Consider the following 25,177-nt stretch of genomic DNA (forward strand, 5'->3'; position numbering starts at 1 on the left):
GAGTGTGTGAGTGTGCTGTGTGTGTGAGCTGTGTGTGTGTGAGTGTGTGAGTGTGCTGTGTGTGTGTGAGTGTGCAGAGTGTGTGAGTGTGCTGTGTGTGTGTGTGAGTGTGTGTGAGTGTTTGTGTGAGTGTGCTGTGTGTGAGCGAGTGTGTGTGCGTGCGAGTGTGCTGTGTGTGTGTGAGTGTGCTGTGTGTGTGTGTGTGTGTGTGAGTGTGTGGAGCAGAGGTTGGTTTCGAGCTGCGCGCTGCAGCAACGCGGTGCCGGCACTTGCCGTAGAGGGGCCGGGGCGGGGAGAGAGAAGGGGGGAGGGGGGGAAGAGAGTGTTTGAGAGAGAGAGAGAAGGGGAGAGAGAGAGGGGGAGAGAGAGAAGAGGAGAGAGGAGCGAGAGATAAAGAGAGAGTGGGGAGAGAGGGGGGAGGGGAGAGAAAGGAGGGAGGGAGGAGGATAGTGAGGGGAGGTGTGGTCCGGGCCGGGGCCGGGGGGCCGGGGCCGGGCGGCCATGGACGCGGTGGGCGCGCTGCTGGAGGAGGTGTCCCTGGAGGGGTTGGACGGTATCACCGTGTCCACGCTGTGGTTCCGCCTCGACAGCCGCATCCCCGCCTTCCCGCTGCTGCTGGACGCCGCCACCCGCCGCCTGCTGTGGGCCCGCCTGGCCGCCACTACACACGTACACTTCCACCTGCTGCCCGACGCCAGGCCGCCGCTCGTCTTCTACGACAGGTGGGGGAGGGGAGGGCAGAGGTGGGGATGGGGGGGGGCAGAGGTGGGGATGGGGGGGGGCAGAGGTGGGGATGGGGGGGGGCAGAGGTGGGGATGGGGGGGGGCAGAGGTGGGGATGGGGGGGGGCAGAGGTGGGGATGGGGGGGGGCAGAGGTGGGGATGGGGGGGGGCAGAGGTGGGGATGGGGGGGGGCAGAGGTGGGGGAGGGGGGGCAGGGGAGGGGAGGGCAGAGGTGGGGATGGGGGGGGCAGAGGTGGGGGAGGGGGGGCAGAGGTGGGGGAGGGGGGGCAGGGGAGGGGGGGCAGAGGTGGGGGGGGGGCAGGGGAGGGGAGGGCAAAGGTGGGGATGGGGGGGGGCAGAGGTGGGGGAGGGGGGGCAGGGGAGGGGGGGCAGAGGTGGGGATGGGGGGGGCAGAGGTGGGGGGGGGCAGAGGTGGGGGAGGGGGGGCAGGGGAGGGGAGGGCAGAGGTGGGGATGGGGGGGGGGCAGAGGTGGGGGAGGGGGGGCAGGGGAGGGAGGGCAGAGGTGGGGATGGGGGGGCAGAGGTGGGGGAGGGGGGGCAGGGGAGGGGAGGGCAGAGGTGGGGATGGGGGGGGGCAGAGGTGGGGGAGGGGGGCAGGGGAGGGGGGGCAGAGGTGGGGGAGGGGGTGCAGGGGAGGGGAGGGCAGAGGTGGGGGAGGGGGGCAGGGGAGGGGGGGGCAGAGGTGGGGGGCAGAGGTGAGGAGGGGGGGCAGAGGTGGGGGAGGGGAGGGGGGGCAGAGGTGGGGGAGGGGAGGCAGAGGTGGGGGTGGGGGAGGGGAGCTGGGGGGGGCAGAGGTGGGGGAGGGGACAGAGGGGGGGAGGGGAGGCAGAGGTGGGGGAGGGGACAGAGGGGGGAGGGGAGGCAGAGGTGGGGGGACAGTCAGAGGTGGGGGGGAGGGGGGCAGAGGTGGGGAGGAGGGGGGCGGGGAATGGAGGGGACAGAGGGGGGGCAGAGGGAGAACAGGGGGGACGAGGTGAGTGGGGGCATGGGTGGTGGGAGGACGGGTATGGGGTGGAGAGATCAGGGGGTGTGGAGGAAAGGCAGGGGGGAATAGGGGGGACATAGAAAGTAGGTGCAGGAGGAGGCCATTTGGCCCTTTGAGCCAGCACCGCCATTCATTGTGATCATGGCTGTGAGTGGGGGGATGGGGTGGAGATCAGGGGGTGGGGAGGATGGGGGATGGAGGGATCGGGGGCATGATGATGGGAGGGTAAGGGGGTCGGGGAGGGGGTTGGGATGGGCTTGGGGGTATGTGGAGGGGAGGGAGGATTAGGGGCAGAGGGTGAGGATGGGGGGTGGTGGAGTAGGGACAGCGATGGAGTGCAAACAGAGGGTGGGGGGATTATGGAGGAGTGGGTGCAGGGGTTGGGGAAGGGGAGGGTGCAGCGGGACCACGGAGTGGCGGAGGTGGTGTTAGACAGGTGAGGGTGAGGAGTGAGCTGGATAGTGTTTTTTTTTCCACTGCAATAGTCACTAATAAGGAAAACCATTCTAAAATTAATTGTGCTCAGAGTGCTGTTAGGAGTGCCGTGAATGTTAAACTTTCAGTTGACATTTTTATCCTTTGTTTCTGGAAGATATGAAGAAATTGATCCAGAGACAGGAATTCAGGAGACCAGGAGGGATCCCACTCCCCGTGAAGATATCTATCCCATTTGCATCATTTCCGATAACAAAGATGGAATTCAGGGTTCCTGTCAACATTTTTACAAGCGAAAAAACATAACAGCACAGATCAGGAATCAGCAGTATGAACCATGCTGTACGTTGGACGAAGCCACAGAAAGGTCATTCACAAAATATCATAATATAATAACTTACTAATATAATAATGGGGCGGCACGGTGGCACAGCGGTAGAGTTGCTGCCTTACAGGGCCAAAGACCCAGGCTCGATCCCGACTACGGGTGCTGTCTGTACAGAGTTTGTACATTCTCCCCGTGACCACGTGGGTTTTCTCCGATATCTTCGGTGTCCGCCCACACTCCAAAGATGTACGGGATTGTAGGTTAGTTGGCTTGATATAAGTGTAAATTGTCCCTAGGATTGTGTTAATGTGCGCGGATCGCTGGTCGGTGCAGACTGGGTGGGCTGAAGAGCCGGTTTCCGCACTGTATCTCTGTCGAGTTCGACTTCGCGTTCGCGGTCAGTTGGATGACAATAATCAGAGACGGCACAGACTTTACCTGTTAGTTTATTAGAGATCTCGTTGACAGGTTTCTAAAAGCACACACAGAGTTGCGGACTCCGGGGCCAGTGGAAACGTGTCACACCAGCCCCTAGAATTAAGCCCCTTTTATCCCCCAAAACCGCAGAATTCACAGTTATTTACAAGTATCACAACCAATCAATATTGGAATTAAGTCAGTTTTCCCTTATACGGCCGAGTGTTGGAACAAAGTCAGTTTTCCCATATAAGGTCCTAACATGCTATTGTTCAAGGTTTAGTCGGCGTCTGTTTATTGTTTATGTTCTTTATACATTGTGTTTTTCTCCTCTGAAGACGAGCTGGAACATTCTGGGGTTTGGGCTACTGATTACTACTAGTTTTAGCAAGCTCAGCATTTTTGTGATTACGTAGCCTCAAGCAGGTGTGTGAGAAAGAGAGAGCCTCAAGCATGTGCTTTAACCTAGCACACAATGCTGCAAAGCCCATGCGGAGTCTAGTGGCTGAAGCAAAGAAAAAGGACAGATCTCCACATCTCTAAACTAAACTAAACTTGAAGGGTTCAAGATACAAATTTAATTTGATTCACCACTTCAAGATGCTTTCCTGACCATCTATATTTCTTAGGACTTAACCAAGTAAAGTAAACACCATTTTTAAAAACTTTTTTTGACAGAGGTCCTTGTATTTTTACCACTGAAGAAGGTAATAGAAGATTTGTGTCACAGAAGTGCCAGGCAGTAACTATCTCCCACAAGAGAGATACTAGTCAACTGTTGCAATTCATAAAACTACAGAAAACAGGAACAAGTCGTTGTGTCTTTCTTGCCTTTGATCATATATCTGAGGCGAGGATGACAGTGTTAAACAACGTATTCCTGTTTTCTATACTTTTATGAATTGCAAGATTCAAGATTCAAGATACAAGACACACTCCTCACATTGGTGCCTGATGCCTTTTGCGCTAGAAAATTAACTGCTTCCCTATGAAAACATTCAGAAAATTGGCCTCTAATTGGCCCTTGTGTCGGTGAATATCACTGGCTCACCATTCGCTGAGTGGAGAAACTTCCTGCCCTGTAACCTCAGACTGAATCCTCGTTAGGGGGAACACCCGCTCATATCTCTGCGTAGCTCTCGCAGAATTTTTTATGCTTCAGTTGTATTTCTTGTATGGCAGTCCTGGACTGATTGTTAACATTCTTTTTGTAACAACCTTGCACACAATACTCTATAAGTGTGGTTTTACCAATGCCCTTTGTGATGGTAGCGAGATATCCTTGCACCTGCATTCAAAGCATCTTGCTATGCAGTCTTACCATTTGCTTTATGAATTACTTGTTGCACCTACATTACTCACTGACACCACTTAGCAACCACATCACCCTTGCTGAGTGCTATCTCCGTCAATGTTTCAAGGGGTCACAGTTGCCTAGAAACACAACCAGAGAGCCACGTAAATACTAGTGACTCGGAGGCTGGACACAAGTGTGCCGGCACAAGGGACTGTGGATGCTGGAGTTTTGAGTGAAACGCAAAGTGCTGGAGGAAGTCAGTGGGTCAGCAGCATCTCTGGAGGGAATGGACAGGCGAGGTTTCAGTCTGAACTTGCAGTGGTTCAGTCTGAAGAAGGTTCTGTGTCGGTGTGAGGGGATTGCTGGTCAGTATAGACGAGTGGGCCGAAGGGCCTGCTTCTGTGTTGTATCTCTAAACTAAACTAAAGCTAAGGTGCTACAAAACAGTACTGTATGAAGAGGTATGCTAAAACAACCCTATGCTACTTAATTCTAATAATTGCTACTGCATGCTAATAAAACAATGCCCTTCATTAGATAGACGCAAAGTTCCGGAGCAACTCCGCGGTTCAGGCAGCATCTCTGGAGAAAAAGAATGGCCGATGTTTCGGGTCGAGACCCATCTTCAGACTGTCTTTCTGTAGATATAGATTGTGATGTTGTATTTTTGTTACATTAGACATGTACCTCAGACCCTTTTCTATCAACGTTCTACAGTTCTTTACTAATTTCCTGAAGGTTAATAGTTTTGATTTTCTCTGCAGGTGGGGAGAAAAACTGGTGATGGTTGCCGCTCAAATGATGCGTCATCGAGCTCTAATTGGATGGGAAAGTGATCCAGAGATAAGTCTGCCTGACTATTCCTATTGTATATTGGAGAGGTTGGGTAGAGCTCGATGGCAGGGAGAACTCCAGAGAGATCTTCACAGTGGAGCCTTCAAGTGAGGATATTTAACATTAAAAGAAATTGAATTCATTTCATGCAACTTAAATCTTTCTTCTAAGAATGCTATTTTGTGTTGTAGAATTGATGCTCGTAAAATGCATTACCACAGAAGAGTTCTTGACAGAAACTGCTTGATCACTCTGCAATCCCATGTTATTCGGCAGCCTAATGGAAATCAGCAGTATTCCATCCTGCTACTGCTCAAACGCTTTCACGTTGATAGGTAAAATAGTTCACATTGAACATTATTCTACTTTACTCAGTAACATCTGCTTCTAAGTATACAGCACTTTTGGTAAGAGTGACGTTGAGCGGAAATACTGTAAATAGAAAAACAAATGAGGAGGCACTTGGACTGATAACTAGAGGTTTGGTCAAAGTAGTAGATTTTGAGATGTGTCTTCAAAGAGGAGAGGTTTAATAAGTGAATACAAAATCTCAAGGCCGTGGTAACTAAAGGCAGAGTTGCCAGTGGTGGAGCAATTACATTTGGATTACATGGTCCCACAAGTGGAGAAAGAGATATCTCGGCGCGTTCAAGGACAGTTGAAGATCTTTGCTCGGGTCATCTTGATCCGCCTGCAGAAGCTGGCAGAACGTGTGTACCCAGAGTCACAGTGCGGTTTCCGAGCTGGAAGGTCAACAGCCGACGTGGTCTTCTCCCTTCGCCAGCTCCAGGAGAAGTGCAGAGAACAGCGGATGCCCCTGTATGTTGCTTTCATTGACCTCACCAAGGCGTTTGACTTCGTCAGCAGAGATGGCCTATTCAAGGCTCTCCCAAAGATCGGCTGCCCACCAAAACTGCGGAGCATGATAGAATCCTTCCACATCAACACGAAGGGGACAGTGCAGTTCAATGGTAGTTTCTCGGAGCCCTTCGACATCCGCAGTGGCGTCATACAAGGCTGCATCCTCGCTCCCACACTCTTTGGGATTTTCTTCGCTCTGCTCCTGAAACATGCCTTCAGCACTGCAACAGAGGGGATCTACCTGCGTACTAGATCAGACGGCAAGCTCTTCAACCTCACCCGCCTCCGAGCCAAGACAAAAGCACGTGAAGCTCTCATCAGAGACATGTTGTTCGCCGATGATGCAGCAGTTGTGTCCCACACCCAGCAGGAACTACAGTCACTGATGGACCGCTTCTATTGGGCTTGCAAGGACTTTGGGCTGACCATCAGCCTGAAGAAGACGGACGTCCTGGGACAGGATACAGAGGCACCGCCTGTCATCACCATCGACGACTACGAACTCGATGCCGTCCATCAGTTCACATACATCGGCTCCACCATCACCGACAACCTCTCCTTGGACACAGATTGACAAGAGGATCGGGAAGGCAGCTACAACTCTCGCTCGCCTCACAACTCGAGTGTGGACCAATCCAATGCTGACAGTGAAGACAAAGATAGCAGTCTACAACGCCTGTGTCAACAGCACGCTGCTGTACGGCAGTGAGACATGGACTACATATGCCAGACTGGAGAGAAGACTCAATATCTTCCACCTTAGAAGCATCCGCCATATCCTGGGTATATCCTGGCAAGGCAGAGTGTCCAACGCCGAGATTCTGTCTGGCGCTGGCCATCCCAGTATGTACACTCTACTCAGGCAGCGCAGGCTGCAGTGGCTGGGGCATGTCCACCGCATGGAGGATGGCCATATTCAAAAAGACATCCTCTATGGAGAGCTGACATCTGGGAGGAGAACCAATCGGCCGCCCCCAGCTACGTTACAAGGATGTCTGCAAGAGAGATCTGAAGTCGCTCGACATCGATGTGGAGTCCTGGGAGATGTGGAGAGCCTTGCAGCTGACCGCACGAGGAGGAGAGGTACCCTGAACCAACATCTCAAAACGGGGGAAGAGAAACTGATGAACGCAGCGGCAGACAAGCGGGCACGCAGGAAGGAGCGCAGCAACTTCAACAGACCAGAGACCACACACAAATGTGACCTTTGCGAAAGAGACTGTCATTCCCACATTGGTCCCTTCAGCCACAAGCGACGCTGCTCTAGCCGAGGTGTGGAGCAAGCAGCCAACTAGGATGCATCACCCATGGTCAGCCATGACCGAGGGGGCCTAAAGAAAAAAGGACAGTTTGAGACCCTTTCCTGTTATCAATGAAAATGAATAAAGATGAGAGAATTTTAAGACTAGGTATTGCTTATTGTCATTGTCATAAGCATGGAAACAGGCTCTTCAGTCCAACTCATCCATACCGACTTAAATAGCCACCTGCCCGAATTTCTCTTTAAACCTTTCCTATCCATGTACCTATCCGTGTCTTTTAAATGATGTTAAAATACCTGCGTCAACTGCTTCCTCTGGCAGCTCATTCCATATGCCCACCACCGTCTAAGTGAAAAACTTGTCTCCTATTAAATCTCGCCTTAAACCTATGTCCTCTGGTTCTTGATTTTCCAACACTCGGTAAAATACTCTGTGCATTCCTCCTTTCAATTCCCTTCATAATTCTATACAACTTGAAACCAATGTATATCTGTGATAGGAAGGAACTGCAGATGCTGGTTATAACCAAAGATAGACACAAAGTGCTGGAGTAACTCAGCAGGTCAGGTAGCATCTCTGGAGAAAAAGGATGGATGACGTTTTGGGTCCCAACCTGAAACGTCACCTATCTTTTTTGTCCACAGATGCTGCCTGACCTGCTGAGTTACTTTAGCACTTTGTGTCTACCAATGTAGATCTGTTTATTTGGAGGCTGCAGAGAGGTTAGAGTGGGAGAGCTAAGCCTTGTAACCCCAGCCTCTGCCAACTCATGACATCTTGTAAACCATTAGGAAAAGCAGTCAAACCTGAATAATTACTGACATTCTCAGTAACAAATTTACCAAATCAAATCATATTAAAGCTTGTGTAGGAAGGAACTGCAGGTGCAGGTTTATACCGAAGAGGAGGGACACAAAATGTTGAAGTAACTCAGTGGGTCAGGCAACCGCTGGAGAAAAGGAATAGGTGACGTTTTGGGTCAGAACCCTTTTTCAGACTGAAAGATAGAGGCGTGGGGGTGAGGGGAGGGGGGAAACTGCAGGCGAGAAAAGGCTAGAACAAACTAGTGCTGGCAAAGGATGACCTCAGGAAGGGTGGAATCCATAATGGCCCATTGTTGGCAAGGATGCAAGAATGCGAACAGTGGAACTCGTAGGACGACTTGAGGTGGAGTGGGACGGAAGGAATGCAGGAGTTACTTGAATTAGAGAAATCAACGTTCATACCACTGGGTTTTAAGCTGCGCCAGTGAAATATGAGGTATTGTTCCTCCAATGTGCGTGTGGCCTCACTCTGACAGAGTTTTGCTTGGGTTACTCCAGCATTTTGTGTCCATCATGTTAAAGCTTGCTACAGCCATGACTTGTGTCCTCTCTACTTTGTTTGGTTGCACTTCTGCATCATTTTAACCCTGCTCTAGACCATTGAGGAAGTTTTCCAGAAATCGTGCATTTTGTTGCCTTGGCTTACTGCATTTTGTTGACATGAGGGTCTTATCTAATTTACACCATCAGGCGCTAGTTATTTGTATAAGCAGTCAATGCTTCTTAAACTCCGAGGTTAACATGTAATGTGCAAGTGTTCCTCTTTTGTGCCTGCTATAATAGTATTGAGTGTGAAACAAAAACTGATGCTTTAAGTTTACACAGTTGCGATCGGGGGGGGGGGGGGGGGTTTGCTGTATTAATGGTGCGACCACCATTATAAGTGTGAGCCACGTATAAATATAAATTTAATAATATATTCTCAGATTTACATTTTAATAATAGAAAATAATAGTTGCCCACTGATAAACATTCATTGTTAAACTGGTTTGTTTTTGTATCTGACCAACAGGAGAAGTAAGTACGATATTTTAATGGAGAAAATCTCCAATATCCTTGTGAATCGACCCAATCAGCTGGAAGTCATGTTGACCCTGAGAGATGAGCTGGTGAGTGTCCCCGTCATGGAGTGAGCTTAAGGTGTGAGGTGTTGGAGTGCTCACTAACCTTTTTGCTTTCATTAAAGCAGCTTTCTGTTCTGAACTGCATGCGGAAGGCTTCCCTTGATTTGGAGAATGTGGTGCATCTTTCAATCTATTTCTGTTGCCAACACCAACGTTTGCACATCAATATTTCATCTGATGGGATGATTGTTTCCCAAGAAGTGCTGTATTGCCTGTGGAAGCTGCCTCTTTTAAAATGTGTAAGGAAGGAGCTACACAATTCCTGTGCATGCAGACCATTGGCTGTTGTTACACTCTAGGGGGTTGGGGCCAATGTTTGGTCGACTGATTCAGATCTTATTGGATAGAGAGGAGGAATTATCTCAGTCCTGAATGAATGCCCACTTAGATTGAGATTAACCCTGGTTCTAGATACCCTGTCCAATGGAAATGTTCTTGGGGCAATGTTTAAAGGAGATGTTTTTTAACACAGATGTGGTGGGTACCTGGAACAAGGGTGCTGACATGGGTGGTGGTGGCGGCAGATACGATAGGCGGCACAGTGGCGCAGCGGTAGAGTTGCTGCTTTACAGTGCCCGAGACCCGGGTACGATCCTGACTGCAGGTGCTGTCTGTATGGAGTTTGTACGTTCTTCCTGTGACCACAGGCTTTCTCCGGGTGCTGCGGTTTCCTTCCACATTTCAAAGACGTCCAGGTTTGCAGGTTAATTGGCTTTAGTAAGACAATTGTAAATTATTCCTAGTGTATAGGGTAGTGCTACTGTACAGAGCCGGTACGGACTCAGTAGGTCAAAGGGCCTGTATCCATGCTGTTTCTTTGGTCCATAAAGTCTAAAGATTGTGGTGTTTACGAGGCTTTTAGATAGTCAATAGTCAATTTATTTGTCACATACACATAAATGTGCAGTGAAATGACAAATTACCCACAGTCCAATAATAAGACCAATAAAAATAAGCAATAAAAATAAGCAATAACACACACAATCATAAACCAACACCAAACAAAAAGAAACATCCATCACAGTGAGTCTCCTCCAGTCACCTCCTCACTGTGATGGAAGGCCAGAATGTCTTTTCTCTTCCCCTGCTGTCTTCTCCCGCGGTCAGGCATGAATATGCAGAGAATGTAGGGATACGGATCATGTGCAGGCAGATGAGATTAGTGTATCTTGGCATCAGGTGCAGCACAAACATTGTGGGCTGAAGGGCCTGTTCTGGTGCTGTATTTTTCTATGTTCTATAAATATCATCCCTGCATTTACCCTGTCAAGCTCCTTTTGAATGCGATATTTCATTGTGATCTCCCCATTCTTGTAAAGCCTAACATTTATTGGCCCTGTCTGCCTAATCTTTAATCTATTTAATAAGGCATTCCCTCCATTCCAAGAGGCAATCTGGTGTACCTTTGTTACACTCAGTCTATCAAAATATCTATCCTTCTAACACTGGGAAGGACCTCAAAATTCCAGGTGCTGTTTTTCCAGATCCCAATGCAATTGCACTCATTTATTTTATTCGTGTACTCAAATCCTCTCGCATTAAAGGCCAAATGTACCATTTCTCTTCCTAATCCATTGCTATGTCTGTAAGTTAATTTCCTGTGATTTGCGTGTGATGTTGATGTTTGAATCAATAGGTCATTGTTTTTGTTCTACCTAGGGTCTTTGTGAGAGAACTTTCAAAAAACTTTATCAGTATATGGTGACAGCTGGCATTGCCAAAGTGATTTCTATTCCCCTTAAGGAGCTGCATCCTGAGGGTGGACCTTGTATGACAAAAAAAGGTAAACGACGTAGCTTATTTTTCAGAACGGCACTGTTTCGTTTTCCAACATGTGTGTCAAATATTAGTTTGAATAATTATTAGTTAATACTCCAAGTTGGAAAGTATTATGTGACCTTAGCACTGTTGGGCTGCAGTTTAATTTATTGTCGTGTGCCGTGAAATGCTTTTGTCGTGTGCTATCCAGTCAACGAAAAGACAATACATGATTACAATTGAGCCATTTACAGTGTATGGATAAGAGAAGAGAATAACATTTAGTGCAAGGTAAAGCCAGCAAAATTCAATCAAGGATAGTCCGAGGGTCACCGATGAGATATAAGTTCAGGAATGCTTTCTGGTTGTGGTAGGATGATTCAGTTGCCTGATAACAGCTGGGAAGAAACTGTCCCTGACTCTGGAGGTGTGGGTTTTCACGCTTCTATACCTTTTGCGTGATGGGAGAGGGGAGAAGAATGAGGGAGTTACATTGCAATTGGACATCTGTGCAGGTCTGAATTTATTCCGTGTTCATGTGAAATTCAGTCGGATTGGGTGTAATTAATTTGATTAATTCTAATATGATTTGCTGGAGTGATTCCCAAAATGTGTGCATTCAAACGTAGCTTTTAGTACAATAGGTTTTATAGAATAAACATGTAACCTCTTAGGATTGAAGGCAATTCCGTTTTGTAAATCTGATAATGACTAGAATCATCCCATCACTTGAGGATGGAAAACCAAGATGAAATTATTTTAATTATTGCTCTAATTTGGAATGTGATTTTCCCTTTAATAATTAAAGTCAGACTGAGGATGTCCAGGCAAAAATCAGGAAATACTTTTTCTCACTCACGGTGGGGAAAAACATGAGTATTTTCCCACAGAAAACAACAGATGCCAGTTAAATTTTGTTTGGGAGACAAAATGCAAAACAATATTGATAATTATCATGGGATACTTTGCAACTTCAGAGATAATTGAATTTTGAAAAGCCATCAAGTTCCCATTGAAATTTTATTTTGATACTTCTGAAAAGCAGCTATAAAAACGCAGGTACGATCGCAACATTTAAGAAGCATTTAGACAAGGTACAAGGATATGATAGGTTTGGAGGGATATAGGACAAATGTGGGCAGGTGGGACAAGTGTAGATGGGACGTATTGGTCAGTATGGGCAAGTTGGGCTGAAGGACCTGTTTCCACACTGTATGACTAATTCTGGTACAAATGGTGATGGGGTGCTGCCTCTCCAGAGGCTAACTGGCTATTGCTCTTTGCAGGAACTGAGATTATTGTTCGTTGCCTGAAATTAATAAAACCATATGGGAAAAAAATAGATGATGACGACGATATTGATGAAGAGGAAAATAAGGGAGTCGAAACAATGGACGTTGTGTATGAACGAGACATGCTTACTCAGGCTTATGAACTAAGTAAGTTTTCACTGCTCAAATAATAATGTGCCAAGTCTCTGTCCAGTGAAGCCAATCCGATGTTTGTGCTGCATAGAGTGCAATAAAAGTACTGAAATAGTTATTTCTTCCACCAGTTATTAGTGGTAACATGTATTTGCTGTAAGCAAAAAGAACCTCTCTTTACCCAATGAATCTTTTCTAATAGAGGCAATATGGATAATGATAAGTAATGAATCACAGTTCCAATGTAAGAAGATCCAGCTCAGAAAGAACAAAGAGTGTTATAAATATAGTGGATAGAATGGGGATAATTACGGTGTAAACGTGAAATCTCAATTATCCTCAGAATCAACTTTAAAATTAAGTGATAAAGTCGCCGCAGTCGGTGGTAATAAATGGAATTATAAAATAATTTTCAGAAAATAGATTACATTATTGATGGGTCGAGCTGCTGCCATGCAGCTCCAGAGATCCGGGTTTGATCCTGGTACAGTCTATGAGACGTTTGCATGTTCTCCCTGTGACTGGATATTCCCCAGGTGATCTGTTTTTTTCCCCCACTTTCTAAAGACATGCGGATTGGAAGGTGAGTTGACATTGTCACTACTGTGTAGGTGAGTGGTAACGTTTGCAGAGGGGTTGGGGTTGTTGGTGTTCTCGAGGGGGTGACCTATTTTTGAGAATTTATTGGTCATCTCAAAAAGGCACAGTGACGCAGCGGTAATGTTGCTGCCTTACAGCACCAGAGACCCGGCTTCGATCCTGACTACGAATGCTGTCTGTACAGAGTTTGCATGTTCTCCCTGTCACCGCATGGGTTTTCTCCGGGTGCTCCGGTTTCCTCCCACACTCCAAAGATATGCAGGTTTGTAGGTTAATTGGCATCGGTAAAATTGTAAATGGCCCCTAATGTGTAGGATAGTGCTAGTGTACGCGATGCTCGGCGTGGTCTCAGTGGGCCGATGGGGCCTCTTCCCACGTTGTATCTCTAAAGTCTAAAGAAAAATGCTGCATTTTTATCCATCACCTCTCAAACCTTTCTGTCCCAGAAGCATTTCATATCCAGGGAAGTACTTTTAAAACACAAGTATTTTTGTTGTGCCAAAAGAATCATAAAGCATAATCATCTTGAAGGAAGATGCTTTATACACCTTATTTTTGGCATTTCTAGTTGAGAGAAGAGGCACAAAAGGGATTTCACAGACCGAAATCAGACTGGCACTGAACGTTGGGAAACTTGAAGGCAGAATGCTGTGTCGCCTCTTGGAAAGATACAAAGTTATTACGGTAAAGAAATGTACCAACAATTATCCACAAATGTACCCTAATCTGAACATGATGCCACAGCAGTAAATACTGTAGTATGGAACCACAGTGCATGTATTGCACATTTACAACTGCCTTTTAGACCACCTAATTCATTTCATTGTGGATATAAGGAACCGCAGATGCCGGTTTACAAAGACAGTCACAAATTGCTGGAGTAACTCAGCGGGTCAGGCAGCATCCCTGGAACACATGGACAGATGATGTATCGGGTCGGGACACTTCTTCAAAGGGCCCTGCCCTGAAAGGTCACCTTTCCTTGTTTGCCACAGGTACTGCCTGACCCACTGAGTTACTCCAGCACTTTGTGACTTTAATTCATTTCACTGCTTTGTTTCCTTCTTTCCATTCACTGTCACAATTTCATTGAATGATGCGAATCAAAAATAACCATGTTATTACTATCTATATACTAAAACTCTCGTTTGTTTGTTTGTTCCTGAACTACAGCCAAAATAGTACACGATAGTATGACAATTTTAGGCCCACCTTACTCACCGTCATCCCTTTGCTGCTAATGGAAGAAGTTTCATTGAAATCGGTGTTATATTTTTAAAGTTATTCACATTTTAATGTTTAAATCTATCTCCCAGGGAGGGGGGGAGGAGAGAGGATAAGGGGGGGGGGGGTTGAGGGGGATGTATGGGGGAGGGAGGGGGAAGGGGAGGGGGGGAGGAGGGAGGATAAGGGGGGTTGAGGGGGAGAGGGGAGGGGGGGAGGAGAATGTGCTGCACCAATGCAGGAGAGGTTTGGGCCCAACGGGTCCACTTGGTCTAGTAATGTAATAAAAATGAATTGCAGATGCTGGTTTATACCAAAGATGGACACAAAATGCTTGAGTAGCTCAGCAGTGGGTTTGACGGAGAGGGGAGAGGGGAGAGGAGTGTTTATGTAAGCAAAATTTACTAAACACTCCCCTCCTGCCCTCCTTCCTCCACTACGTCGGTTAACCAGCTCCACAGTTTGCAATGATGCGTCCCTCTTGGGATCACACCGTCCCCAACCAACAATTTGCCTATCAGGGAACCACCATGCCTGAAGTCATCTGCAGCTGGCTCTGATTTGTCCTGGTCTTATCCTGCTTCCAGCTTTTTCGAAAGCATTGATATAAAGTAAAATTCCAGTGTAAAATTTCTTTGCAACAGGGCTTCATGGAAGATGAAGGTCGCCAGCGCACAACAAAATATGTAGCTAAGACGTTTGTGAAGCAGAGCGAGCTGAGCAAGAAATTTGAAAAAGAAAAGGCTCGAAATGAGCGGTTGGCAACAACTAACCTCCTGCCGCTTGATGCTGGTGAATCGCACTGTGTTACTCAGCAAGCACGAACTTCCCCGAAGAAATTACCTGAAGATGTGGACAAAAGTGTGGCAAGCAGCTCCTCAGGGGAGTTATCAAAGTCAAATCGTAATAAAAAGGATTCTTCAGCGTCACCAGTAACCTCTGTGCAAATTAAACCACCTTCACTCTTGGAGAACAAAGAAAAAATATGTGCTGGCTCGCAGAAAATAACTAAAGGAAAGAAATTATTTAAAAATACCTTATTAAGAAAACTAAAATTGAAAAAGGGTCTCAAATCCAAATTGGGCAAAGGTCAGTGAAAAATTTACTTATTATATTTTGCATTTTATGTGTGAATTATCTGTTTGCATATCTGTTTGCTAGGAAAAAAGACACAAAGCACTGGAGTAAAACAGCGGGTCAGGCAGCATCTCTGGAGACCATGGATAAGTGACATTTAGGGTCGGGACCCTTAGACTAACAAACCTACCGTCAGTCTATAGAAAGGTCCCAATCGGAAACGTCACCCACCCATTCCCTTCAGTGTTAGCTAACCTTTGTAACAATCTTTTGATTAGGAGGAGTGATGAATGGTCTTCAGCCTGTTCATTTGCAGATATTAAAAACAAAGAACGACCTGTCTATAATGCCATGTTTTGTGTCGGCAAAAGTGTAATTGCTTATTGTTATTTGTAGTTTGAGCTCTGCCTCGTACTTTGGGATAAGCTCAACCAATTAGACATTTTATATTCTCCGTGGCAAGATGTAAATCATTTTTATAATGATTTGTGTTTTATACAGGTAAGAAATCATCTAGTAAACGTAAAGCAGCTGTTAGAAAAGGCCATCCCGAACATACAGGCGGGAGTACAGATGTGTTAACCAGACAGTTGCAAGCAGATGTTCAATTAGATCCCTCCCAACCCCATTCAAGTCTTAACTCTTCTAACGAGTCTGAACATGATCAGAGTGAAGAGAATGTTTTAATCGAAGAGATAAAGATTGAAAAAGCAAAGGTATGAAGATTATTTTACAAACTTCAAACTCCATTAGTATTTTGCCGATTAAATGAAATTTCATGGATCAAAGTCCACCGCCGATTTTTCATCGCTTCCTTTAATCCGGACAAAATCATGAGCGTGCCCTTGAAATCCCCTCTGAAGTGTGTCCGTACCCCGTCCCCCCGAAAATGTGGCGGCCAGACCAGGTAAGGCAGCCGACCTCAACCTCATCGGGAACTGCGTGCCGATCGGCGGGTCGAATTTGCCCCAGCGGCTGGGGATGTGGAACTCCGGTCAGAATCGGCAGTTCAGTTCCCAGAGCCAACTTCCCAGGCCGACTTTGCAGGCCGGTATCTCGGTTCGTGGGCAGCCTGGGTGAACCATTCCGGTTATGTTGGTCTCCCCTCGGAGGCCGTGACCACTGGCCTGGCAAGATGGACAATCCAGAAAGGCTCTGGAACCAAGGGTGCTGGAAAATCGGTGGTGGACCTATACTAAGTGTTTTGTTTCGTAAAGTAACAGAGCAGCACCGGCTCAGAAAACAACTGTCACACACTTGCTGTTTATTTGTTCCATCAGTAGAAATTACCCCAGTTATGGAACATAATATAATTTCACAAAGTTCTCAAAATTAAAATTATTTTCTTAATAGAATATTAACTATGCTTTGGGCTTTCACAAACCTCAGAAATTGTAAGATCAAAACAGTTTACATGTCTATTCCTAGTATTTTAATTCTAAATTATTCAATTGTAACAATTAAGTTGCTCTGAGACTGGAGTCACAGTAATATATTCTCCTTTGCATTTTGTGATTAATGGACCGTTTATATTTTACAACAGTCAGATAGTCACAATTATGGGGTTTTTTGCCAGTCTTATCATTTGGTTTAATCTAATTTTCAAACTTCCTTAGTCCCTGCGCTGTCAGTAACGTAACATGGCACCTGCACTGTGGCTTATGATTTATACAGGTTGCCTTAGATCATTTCACTGTCTGTTCTGTTCTGAAGGGTTTTGTTTTTTATCCGTTTAGGCTGGGTTTGACCCAGCGTTATGTTAGTTCTCTCTGACACTTAGCCTTTGCAGGCCTAAGTTCATAAACACAGATTAATGAGGTAAATACTCTGCATTTAATCTTTTCGTTATAATAAATTTTTTACGCACTTCCCTACTAGATCCCAAGACTGGCATAAAATATGTTAATAATTTCAGAGTGATCTTTTTGCAACCATCGTGAATTTGTTGTGCCGGCTAGCAACACTGTGGCAGGGCTGGCAGAGCTGCTGCCACATAGCACCAGTGACCCAGGTTCAATCCTGACCTCCGGTGCAGTCTCTGTGGATTTTCACGTTCTCCCTGTGACTGCATGGATTTCCTCTGGGTGCTTCAGTCTCCTCCCACGCACCAAAAGCATGCGGTTTCTTTTAGGTTAATTGGCCTTTGTAAAATTGCCTCTAGTTTGTAGGAAGTGGATGAGAAAGTAGGATAACGTAGAAGTAGGGTGATCGATCGTCAGCTTGGACTCGGTGGGCCGAAGGGCTTGTTTCCATGCTGCATTTCTAAACTAAACTAAGCAAATGTAATTATTTTGATGGCATACGCGCCTCATATTAATATTAATTAAATTTTTACTTACTTTCTCAGGAGAAGGGCCAAGGAAGGAAGAGGAGACCATGCAAAAATGTTTACTTGAAGAGACCTCACGAAACATTTCGGTTGCTAAAACGACAAAACCTGATAATAGAAGCTGTGCGGAATTTGAAACTCATTGAAAGCCTATTTACGTAAGTTTTATTCCAAGATGCCAAGGCACAATTATCTTCAGAGGTCTCTACTTTCACAATCTTGCGTTTCATACTCTGACCAGAAATGTTTTCACTAAAATTGTAGGCAATGGACAAACTATTTTCGAGACTGCATGTCCACCATCGATTTTCCGCAACAGATGGTCAGGCACCTCCTTTAATCCGGACAAAATTACCAGAGCGCACTGGAAATCCCTCCCAGAAGTCCCCCCGAAAATGTGGCACCTACACCGGGTGAGGCAGCCAATCTCAAGCTCATCGGGACTTCCGCGCCAATCGGCGGGTCAAATTTGTCCCCTGCGGCCAGGCCTCTGGAACTCCGCCCCAAATAGAGCCGACAGATCCATTCCCATAGCCGACTTCCGAGGCTGACCTTTCTGGTCGGTATCCCGGCCCCACAGCGGACGGTGGACGGTTCTGGTACCAGTGGCAGAGTGCCTGTGGCAGACGGCCCCACAGCATTTTCGGCAAATCTCGGGTCAGCAGGGGTCGGCCCGGTAGTCCAAGAGAAGCAGTGCCTCGGCTCCAAGGACGGCTGCCAACCCAACCCTCATTGGGACTTCCGAGGGCAACTTGTTAACCAGTGCCCTGGTGCCAGTGCAAGAAATGCATGTTTCGCTGTAAATTTAATTTACTTTTAATATCTGTTTTATTTAAGGTTCTAGCAGTCCATGTTGTTTTACAGAGATGGGAGGGGTATAATTAGTGGGTCAGAGGTGTATTGTTGCTTGGTCTGGCAAAATAGATAATTTGGCAAGACTCTGAATCCAAGGGAGGAGGTAAATCGATGGTGGACCTGTATTACATTGTTTCCTTAGTTTCAAAAACATTACATTACTAGGATAAGTAGTTGAAATTCAGGCTTACTATCATGTCGAGCCGATTAAGGAATTCCAGAAATAAATATGTGTTACTATGAATGTCACTTCCACATGGATGATTCGCTACTACTGATTAGAGTTTAACTGCCCAACTTTGAATTGGATCTAATTACGACAAAATATAAAATTATCTGAATCTATTTCAAGTAATACAATTCTGATCCAATGCAATTTGAAGGATATAATGCACCATTTAAATCATGATTTTCATAATTAAGTGAAGTAATATACTCCCATTTGGAGAAAAACAACATTTTGAGTGAATGAAAGATTTCAATGGACCTTAAATTTGATTTTCTCTCCGTGCCTGAATATGTATTTGACATCTTATTTTATTTGAGCTATCTTAAAATTATACCAGTACTTTTCCAGATTTCCTCCTTTTACAAAACTGCATATCTGCCTTGGTTCTTAGATGACTGTGCAGTCAGATAAAGGCCAAGGATGGACGTATTGGTTAGCTGAGATGGAACTTTATATGTCGGAGGAAAAATAAACCACATCGTAGTATCATGTCGAAACAAAGAACTGTAGATGCTGGTTTACAAAAAAAAGACACAAAGTGCTGGAGTAACTCAGCGGTTTAGGCAAGTCTGAAGAATGGTCCCGACTCGAAACTTCACCTATCCAGGTTGTCCGGAGGTGCTACCAGACCCGCTGGGTTACACCAGCATTTTGTGACTTTTTTTTCATAGTATAGTTGTGGGATTACAAGTTTGCAGTTAATTTTACTTGAACGGTGTTGCTGGTTAACTGTAAAGACGTTGACTCTTGATAACAAGCTAGTGACCTGGTTAAGTTATACAAAGTACAATCAGAAGTTTCATCACCAGGCTTCAGAAGATGATCATGGAAGAGGAGAAGCAAGATGGTGTGGTCACCAGATGCTGTAAGAAATCCATAGTAAGAATGGTTCAGAAGCTGGCTCAGGAGGGACTACTTCGACTCTTCCGGACCACTGTAATACAGGATGGCATCAGCAAGAAGGTCAGTGGCAGCTTTTTTAACTTGCAGTGCAATATTAAAAGCTTGCTGAAAACCTTTAACTGGGTGCATAACCCAACTAGTAAGAATGACTATGTAATATCTTCGTGGGTGCTTTAGTGATAATTAAGACAGTACATTTGGTTACAATATTTTTTAGTTCAGTTTAGAGGTTCAGCGCGGAAACAGGCCCATCGGCCCACTGAGTCCACACCGACCAGCGATCCCCGTACACTAGCACTGCCTCACACACTAGGGACAATTTGCACTCTTTACCAAAGCCAATTAACCTACAAACCCGTACATCTTTGGAATGTGTGAGGAAACCGGAGGACCTTGGGAAACCCCACGCGGTCACAGGGAGAATGTACACATTCCACACGGACAGCATCCCCCCCCCCCCCCCCCCCGGCAGTCCGGATCAAACCCGCGTCTCTGACGCTGTAAGGCAGCAACTCTACCGCTGCTCCGCCCCTATGATATAATGACTATATTTCCATTTTTTCAGGTGGAGTTTGTTGCTCATCCTTCTGTGCTTCCCAACGATCCACTGGTAAAAAGTGCCATTGAGCAAGTTCGATTTAGGATCTCCAGTTCTTACACTGTTCATCGGTTAGTAACTTTTGTTCTTTTGTTTTGACTACAAAATCCTTCTCTGTTACGGGGTTAATTAATACTTCCAACCAGTGATCGTGATTACTGCCTTCAGCATCTTGTCAGGGACTAGAGCATATTAGGCAAATACTACCTAAACCTTCAGACCGATAAAGCAAAAAAGAATAACTGTCTCTGAGTTTAGAACGATGTGGCATGATGCTTCGGAGAGTCGTGGGGGAAATAAGACTTTGACCCAGAAGTGTGGTATTATTTATATCTTTTTAATAAAGATCCTAGGACAGTACAACACAAGAACAGGTCCTTCGTCCCACAATGTCTACGCCGAACATGATTTTAGATTTTTTTTAGATTTAGAGATACAGCGCGGAAACAGGCCCTTCGGCCCACCGAGCCCGCGCCGCCCAGCGATTCCCGCACATTAACACTATCCTACACCCACTAGGGACAATTTTTACATTTGCCCAGCCTATTAACCTACATACCTGTACGTCTTTGGAATGTGGGAGGAAACCGAAGATCTCGGAGAAAACCCACGCAGGTCACTGGGAGAACGTACAAACTCCGTACAGACGGCGCCCGTAGTCAGGATCGAACCTGAGTCTCAGGCGCTGCATTCGCTGTAAGGCAGCAACTCTACCGCTGCGCCACCGATGCCAAGACCATCTCTTTTATCTACTTGCACATGATCAATATTCCTCACTTCCCCGATATCCATATGCTCACCAAAGAGTCTCTTAAATGCCACCATTGTATCTGCCTCAAACACTTACCACCCTCTGTGTAAAAAAAAAACTTGTCCCGCACATCTCCTTTAAACTGCGCTCTTCACACCTTAAAAGCTATGCCCTCTAGTATTTGATTTTTCCATCCTGTGGAAAAGGTTCTGACTGTCTACCTTATGTACGTCTCTCATAATCTTACATGCTTCTATCAAGTCTCCCCAGATAGACATCAGGCACTGTTATGCAATCCTAACACCACGGGTGGGCTCCATTTAGAGGAAGGAAATCTGGTATTTTCATCAATGCTCTTTTCACTGCGGACAAGTACATCCTTAAAGGGTCTTTCCTTTCAGTGCGTAGAGCCAGGCAGAGAGAGGTTCGAACTCAGAGTGGCCATCGTGCCTGCTATTTATCCAGATCACCCAAAGAAGGGGACATCTGGATAACAGAAACGTTAAATCTCAGATAGTTTTGATCCTGGTAAGCATTCATCAAAGCTTTTCCATTGGTGGTAATTAGGCAATGCATTGAAAGTTCATAAATTATAGGAGCAGAATTAGGCCATCCGGCCCATCAAGTCTACTCTGCCATTCAATCGTGGCTGATCTATCTTTCCCTTTCAACCCCATTCTCCTGCCTTCTCCCCATAACCCCTGACATCCATACTAATCAAGAATCTTATCAATCATAGCTTTAAAAATATCCATTGACTTCAGCCGGGAACTTGCTTCAGATAACAACGGGGTTGGTGTGCAGACAGCAGAACATCCTGGACAATATGCTAAAGTTAACGTCTTCTGTGGTTCTTATTTTCCAGAATGAAATCAATGCAAGTCCAGGCTCAGAAAGAAAAACAAAAGCAGGCAAAGGAAAGCAGTTCAGTGACTGCATTGTGTGAAACGGAACCAAACAAAAATGCAGAAGTGGCCAACAAATCTTCTACAACCAAAACAGATGAGAAAATGGGTGTCAGTCCCCTGAGGAATTATCATCCCTTAGTAGGTAAAATATATATCAAGGGAGTAACTGGAGCAAAGCCATCCCCAAATGTGTCTCGTCAAACACCTCGCTGGTGGATGTAAAATCACTTTTCAATATTGTCTGCTGGAAATGATGAATATTGAGGCCTGTGGCAAAGGGGTATCCAGGCCTTTCTGTTAAGCAATCCAAAAGTAAACCCATTTTCCTGCTCTTTCCCATAGACCTATCTTCTATTTTGAATATCTAATCTTTTTTCTTCCTCATAGTTTATTGTTTGAATGCATTCTGTTGCAAAAATGTCACGTCATTGGACAATAAGCGATACGTTTTAACATTCTCCAACTGTATGCCTACATCTCCATCAACATCTCCCAAACAGAGGAAGAAGCTTTTCTATTATTGTTTTCACAAGGATCTCCATAGTTATCCATTAATTGCGGAGTGTTCTGATACAGAGAGATCTAGAAGTACAAGTACATAGTTCCCTAAAAGTGGTGTCACAGGTGGTGAAGATGGCTTTTAGCACATTGGTCTTCGTCAGTCAAGGATCTGAGTCTAGAACCTGGTAGATTATGTTATGGTTGTATTGGATGTTGGTGAGGCCGCCCGCACTTGGGATACTGTGTAAGTTTAGTCTCCTTGCTATAGGGAAGATACCATTCAGTTAAAAAAGGTTTAGAGAAGGTTTACGCAGATGTCACCAAGACGAGGACCTAGCTATAGGGTTAGTTGGACAGGCTAGGACGTTATTCCTTGGACGTTATTCCTTGGAGTTCACGAGGCTGTGGAATGATCATATAGAAGGCTATAAAATCATAAGAGAAATACAATACAATACAAACTTTATTGTCATTGTGCAGTGTACAAGTACAGAGACAACGAAATGCAGTTAGCATCTTAACCAGAGTGCATGCGATGGAATAGTAAAACATATAATATATACAGTAATTCAGTAGCGGTAGTGGAAATTCCGGTGAGCGAGATCAGTCACTGATGGGAGGAGTGCCCGTTGGGGGGGGGGGGAGATGGCAGCAATCACCGAAGCGCAGAGTTAAGTAAGGTAACGACCGCAGGAAAGAAGCTGTTCCTGAACCTGCAGGTCCTGGAACGGAGAGACCTGTAGCGCCTCCCAGATGGGAGGAGGGTAAACAATCTGTGGTTGGGGTGAGAGCTGTCCTTGACGATGCAGCGCGCCCTTCGCAGACATCGCCTACTCTGGATAGACTCAATGGAGGGGAGTGAGGATCCGGTGATGCGTTGGGCAGTTTTCACCACCCTCTGCAGTGCTTTCCGGTCGGAGACAGAGCAGTTGCCATACCATACTGTGATACAGTTAGTAAGGATGCTCTCGATAGTGCAGCGGTAGAAGTTCACCAGAATCTGAGGAGACAGATGGACCTTCTTTAGTCTCCTCAGGAAGAAGAGACGCTGGTGAGCCTTCTTGATCAGTGTTGAGGTATTGTGGGTCCAAGAGAGGTCATCAGAAATGTTGACACCCAAGAACCTGAAACTGGAAACACGCTCCACCTCCGTCCCGTTAATATGGATGGGAGCGTGCGTACCACCCCTAGTCCTTCTGTAGTCCACAATGAGCTCCTTGGTCTTCTTGGTGTTAAGGACCAGGTTGTTTTCAAGATTCAAGATAGCTTTATTTGTCATCCAAAAAAACGAATTTTTTGGACGAAATTCAGTCACCCACAGTCCAACAATAAAAGCATTAAATTAGGCAGATTACACAATAAAGCATTAAAATAGGCAAATTACACACCCCAAAAACACACAAAAAAAACCAAAACATCCATCACAGTGAGTCTCCTCCAGTCCTCTCCTCACTGTGATGGAAGGCCACAATGTCTTTTCCCTTCCCCTGCCGTCTTCTCCCGCGGTCAGGTTGTTGTGGTTGCAGGCCGCGCCGGACGGTGAAAGGTCCGCAGCGGGCCGACCCAAGCCCCGCGATCCGGGGCGGGCGAACACGCTGTCGCTGCCGCTGTTGCTGCACGTCGGGGCGGTCGTGGCTCCCGACATTGAAGCCCCCGCCCAGCAGAGAAAAATCCCGCGGCCTATTTTAGGCCGCACCGGAAGGTGAAATGTCCGCGACCCAAGCCCCGCGATCCGGGGCAGGCGAACACGCTGCCGCTGCCGGAGCTCCCGATGTCGGCATCCACGCGGCCCGAGCCTAAGGCGAGTCGCAGCCGCTCCCGCAGCCTCCGCAGACGGCCGGCTCCGCTGATGGTAAGTCCGATCCGCGGCCTCTGCGAACCAGAGCCCTGGAGGCCGCCAGCTCCAGTTGGGCCGATGGTAGGCCGCAGCAGGAACGGAGACACGGCCCAGAAAACAAAGGTCGGGTCTCCGTTCGGAAGGGACACATATTTACAATTTTACAGTTCCCCCCCTCCCCCCCACACCCACACCCACACACACACATAGTACACAAACACAAAAACACGACATCACATCGACAATTAAGACACAAAAAAACAACAAAACACAAAGACAAATGGACCGCAGGTAAGCCGCAGCTGCTATGGCACGTTGCAAGTAGCTGGACCTCCTCCCTATAGGCCGACTCATCGTTGTCGCTGATGAGGCCAATCTCCGTTGTATCATCTGTAAACTTAATAATGGTGTTAGAACCATGTACAGGTGTGCAGTTGTAGGTGAAAAGGGAGTAGAGGAGATGGCTCAGCACACAGCCCTGTGGAACGCCAGTGTTCAGGGTGATGGTTGAGGAGGTGTCGTTGTCTAATCTAACAGACTGGGGTCTGTTGGTTAGAAAGTCCAATATCCAATTGCAGAGGGAGGGGTTGATGCTCAGGTCGTTGAGTTTGGCAATCAATTTGGAAGGGATGATGGTGTTGAATGCTGAGCTCAATAGTCGTTTATTTGTTACATACACATAAATGTGTAGTAAAATGAAACATTACCCGCAGTTGAACAATAAGACCAATAAGATTAATCAATAAAAATGCAATAACACATACAATCACAACTAACACCAAACAAAAAGAAACATCCATCACAGTGAGTCTCCTCCAGTCCCTCCTCACTGTGATGGAAGGCCAAAATGTCTTTTTCTCTTCCCTGCCGTCTTATCCCGCGGTCAGGCTGTTGGAGTTGCCACGTCGGGGCGGTCGGGGCTCCCGATATTGAAGCCCCCGCTGGGCAGTGAAAGGTCAACGGCCTATTTCAGGCCGCGCCGGACGGTGAAAGGTCCGCGACGGGCCGACCCAAGCCCCGCGATTCGGGGCGGGCGAACACGCTGCCTCTGCCGTTGCCGGAGCTCCCGATGT

The 25,177-nt window shown here is 46.5% G+C and overlaps 1 protein-coding gene across 1 annotated transcript in view; it reads left to right on the forward strand.

Moving 5' to 3' along the window:
- Positions 1–484: 484 nt before the first annotated feature.
- Positions 485–25,177, forward strand: part of gtf3c1 (general transcription factor IIIC subunit 1) — a 77,381-nt gene continuing 52,688 nt past the window's right edge. The window contains exons 1-14 of the mRNA XM_078418163.1: positions 485–722; positions 2,321–2,530; positions 4,970–5,146; positions 5,231–5,374; positions 8,999–9,095; positions 10,770–10,893; positions 12,155–12,307; positions 13,461–13,576; positions 14,761–15,205; positions 15,695–15,909; positions 17,541–17,680; positions 19,416–19,569; positions 20,075–20,178; positions 21,724–21,908. Of these exons, the coding sequence (XP_078274289.1) occupies positions 502–722; positions 2,321–2,530; positions 4,970–5,146; positions 5,231–5,374; positions 8,999–9,095; positions 10,770–10,893; positions 12,155–12,307; positions 13,461–13,576; positions 14,761–15,205; positions 15,695–15,909; positions 17,541–17,680; positions 19,416–19,569; positions 20,075–20,178; positions 21,724–21,908 (2,485 nt within the window). The 5' untranslated portion in view covers positions 485–501. The remainder of the gene's footprint in view (positions 723–2,320; positions 2,531–4,969; positions 5,147–5,230; positions 5,375–8,998; positions 9,096–10,769; positions 10,894–12,154; positions 12,308–13,460; positions 13,577–14,760; positions 15,206–15,694; positions 15,910–17,540; positions 17,681–19,415; positions 19,570–20,074; positions 20,179–21,723; positions 21,909–25,177) is intronic.

This window comes from Rhinoraja longicauda, chromosome 21, assembly GCF_053455715.1.
Source record: "Rhinoraja longicauda isolate Sanriku21f chromosome 21, sRhiLon1.1, whole genome shotgun sequence".
NCBI classification, from domain to species: Eukaryota; Metazoa; Chordata; class Chondrichthyes; order Rajiformes; family Arhynchobatidae; genus Rhinoraja; species Rhinoraja longicauda.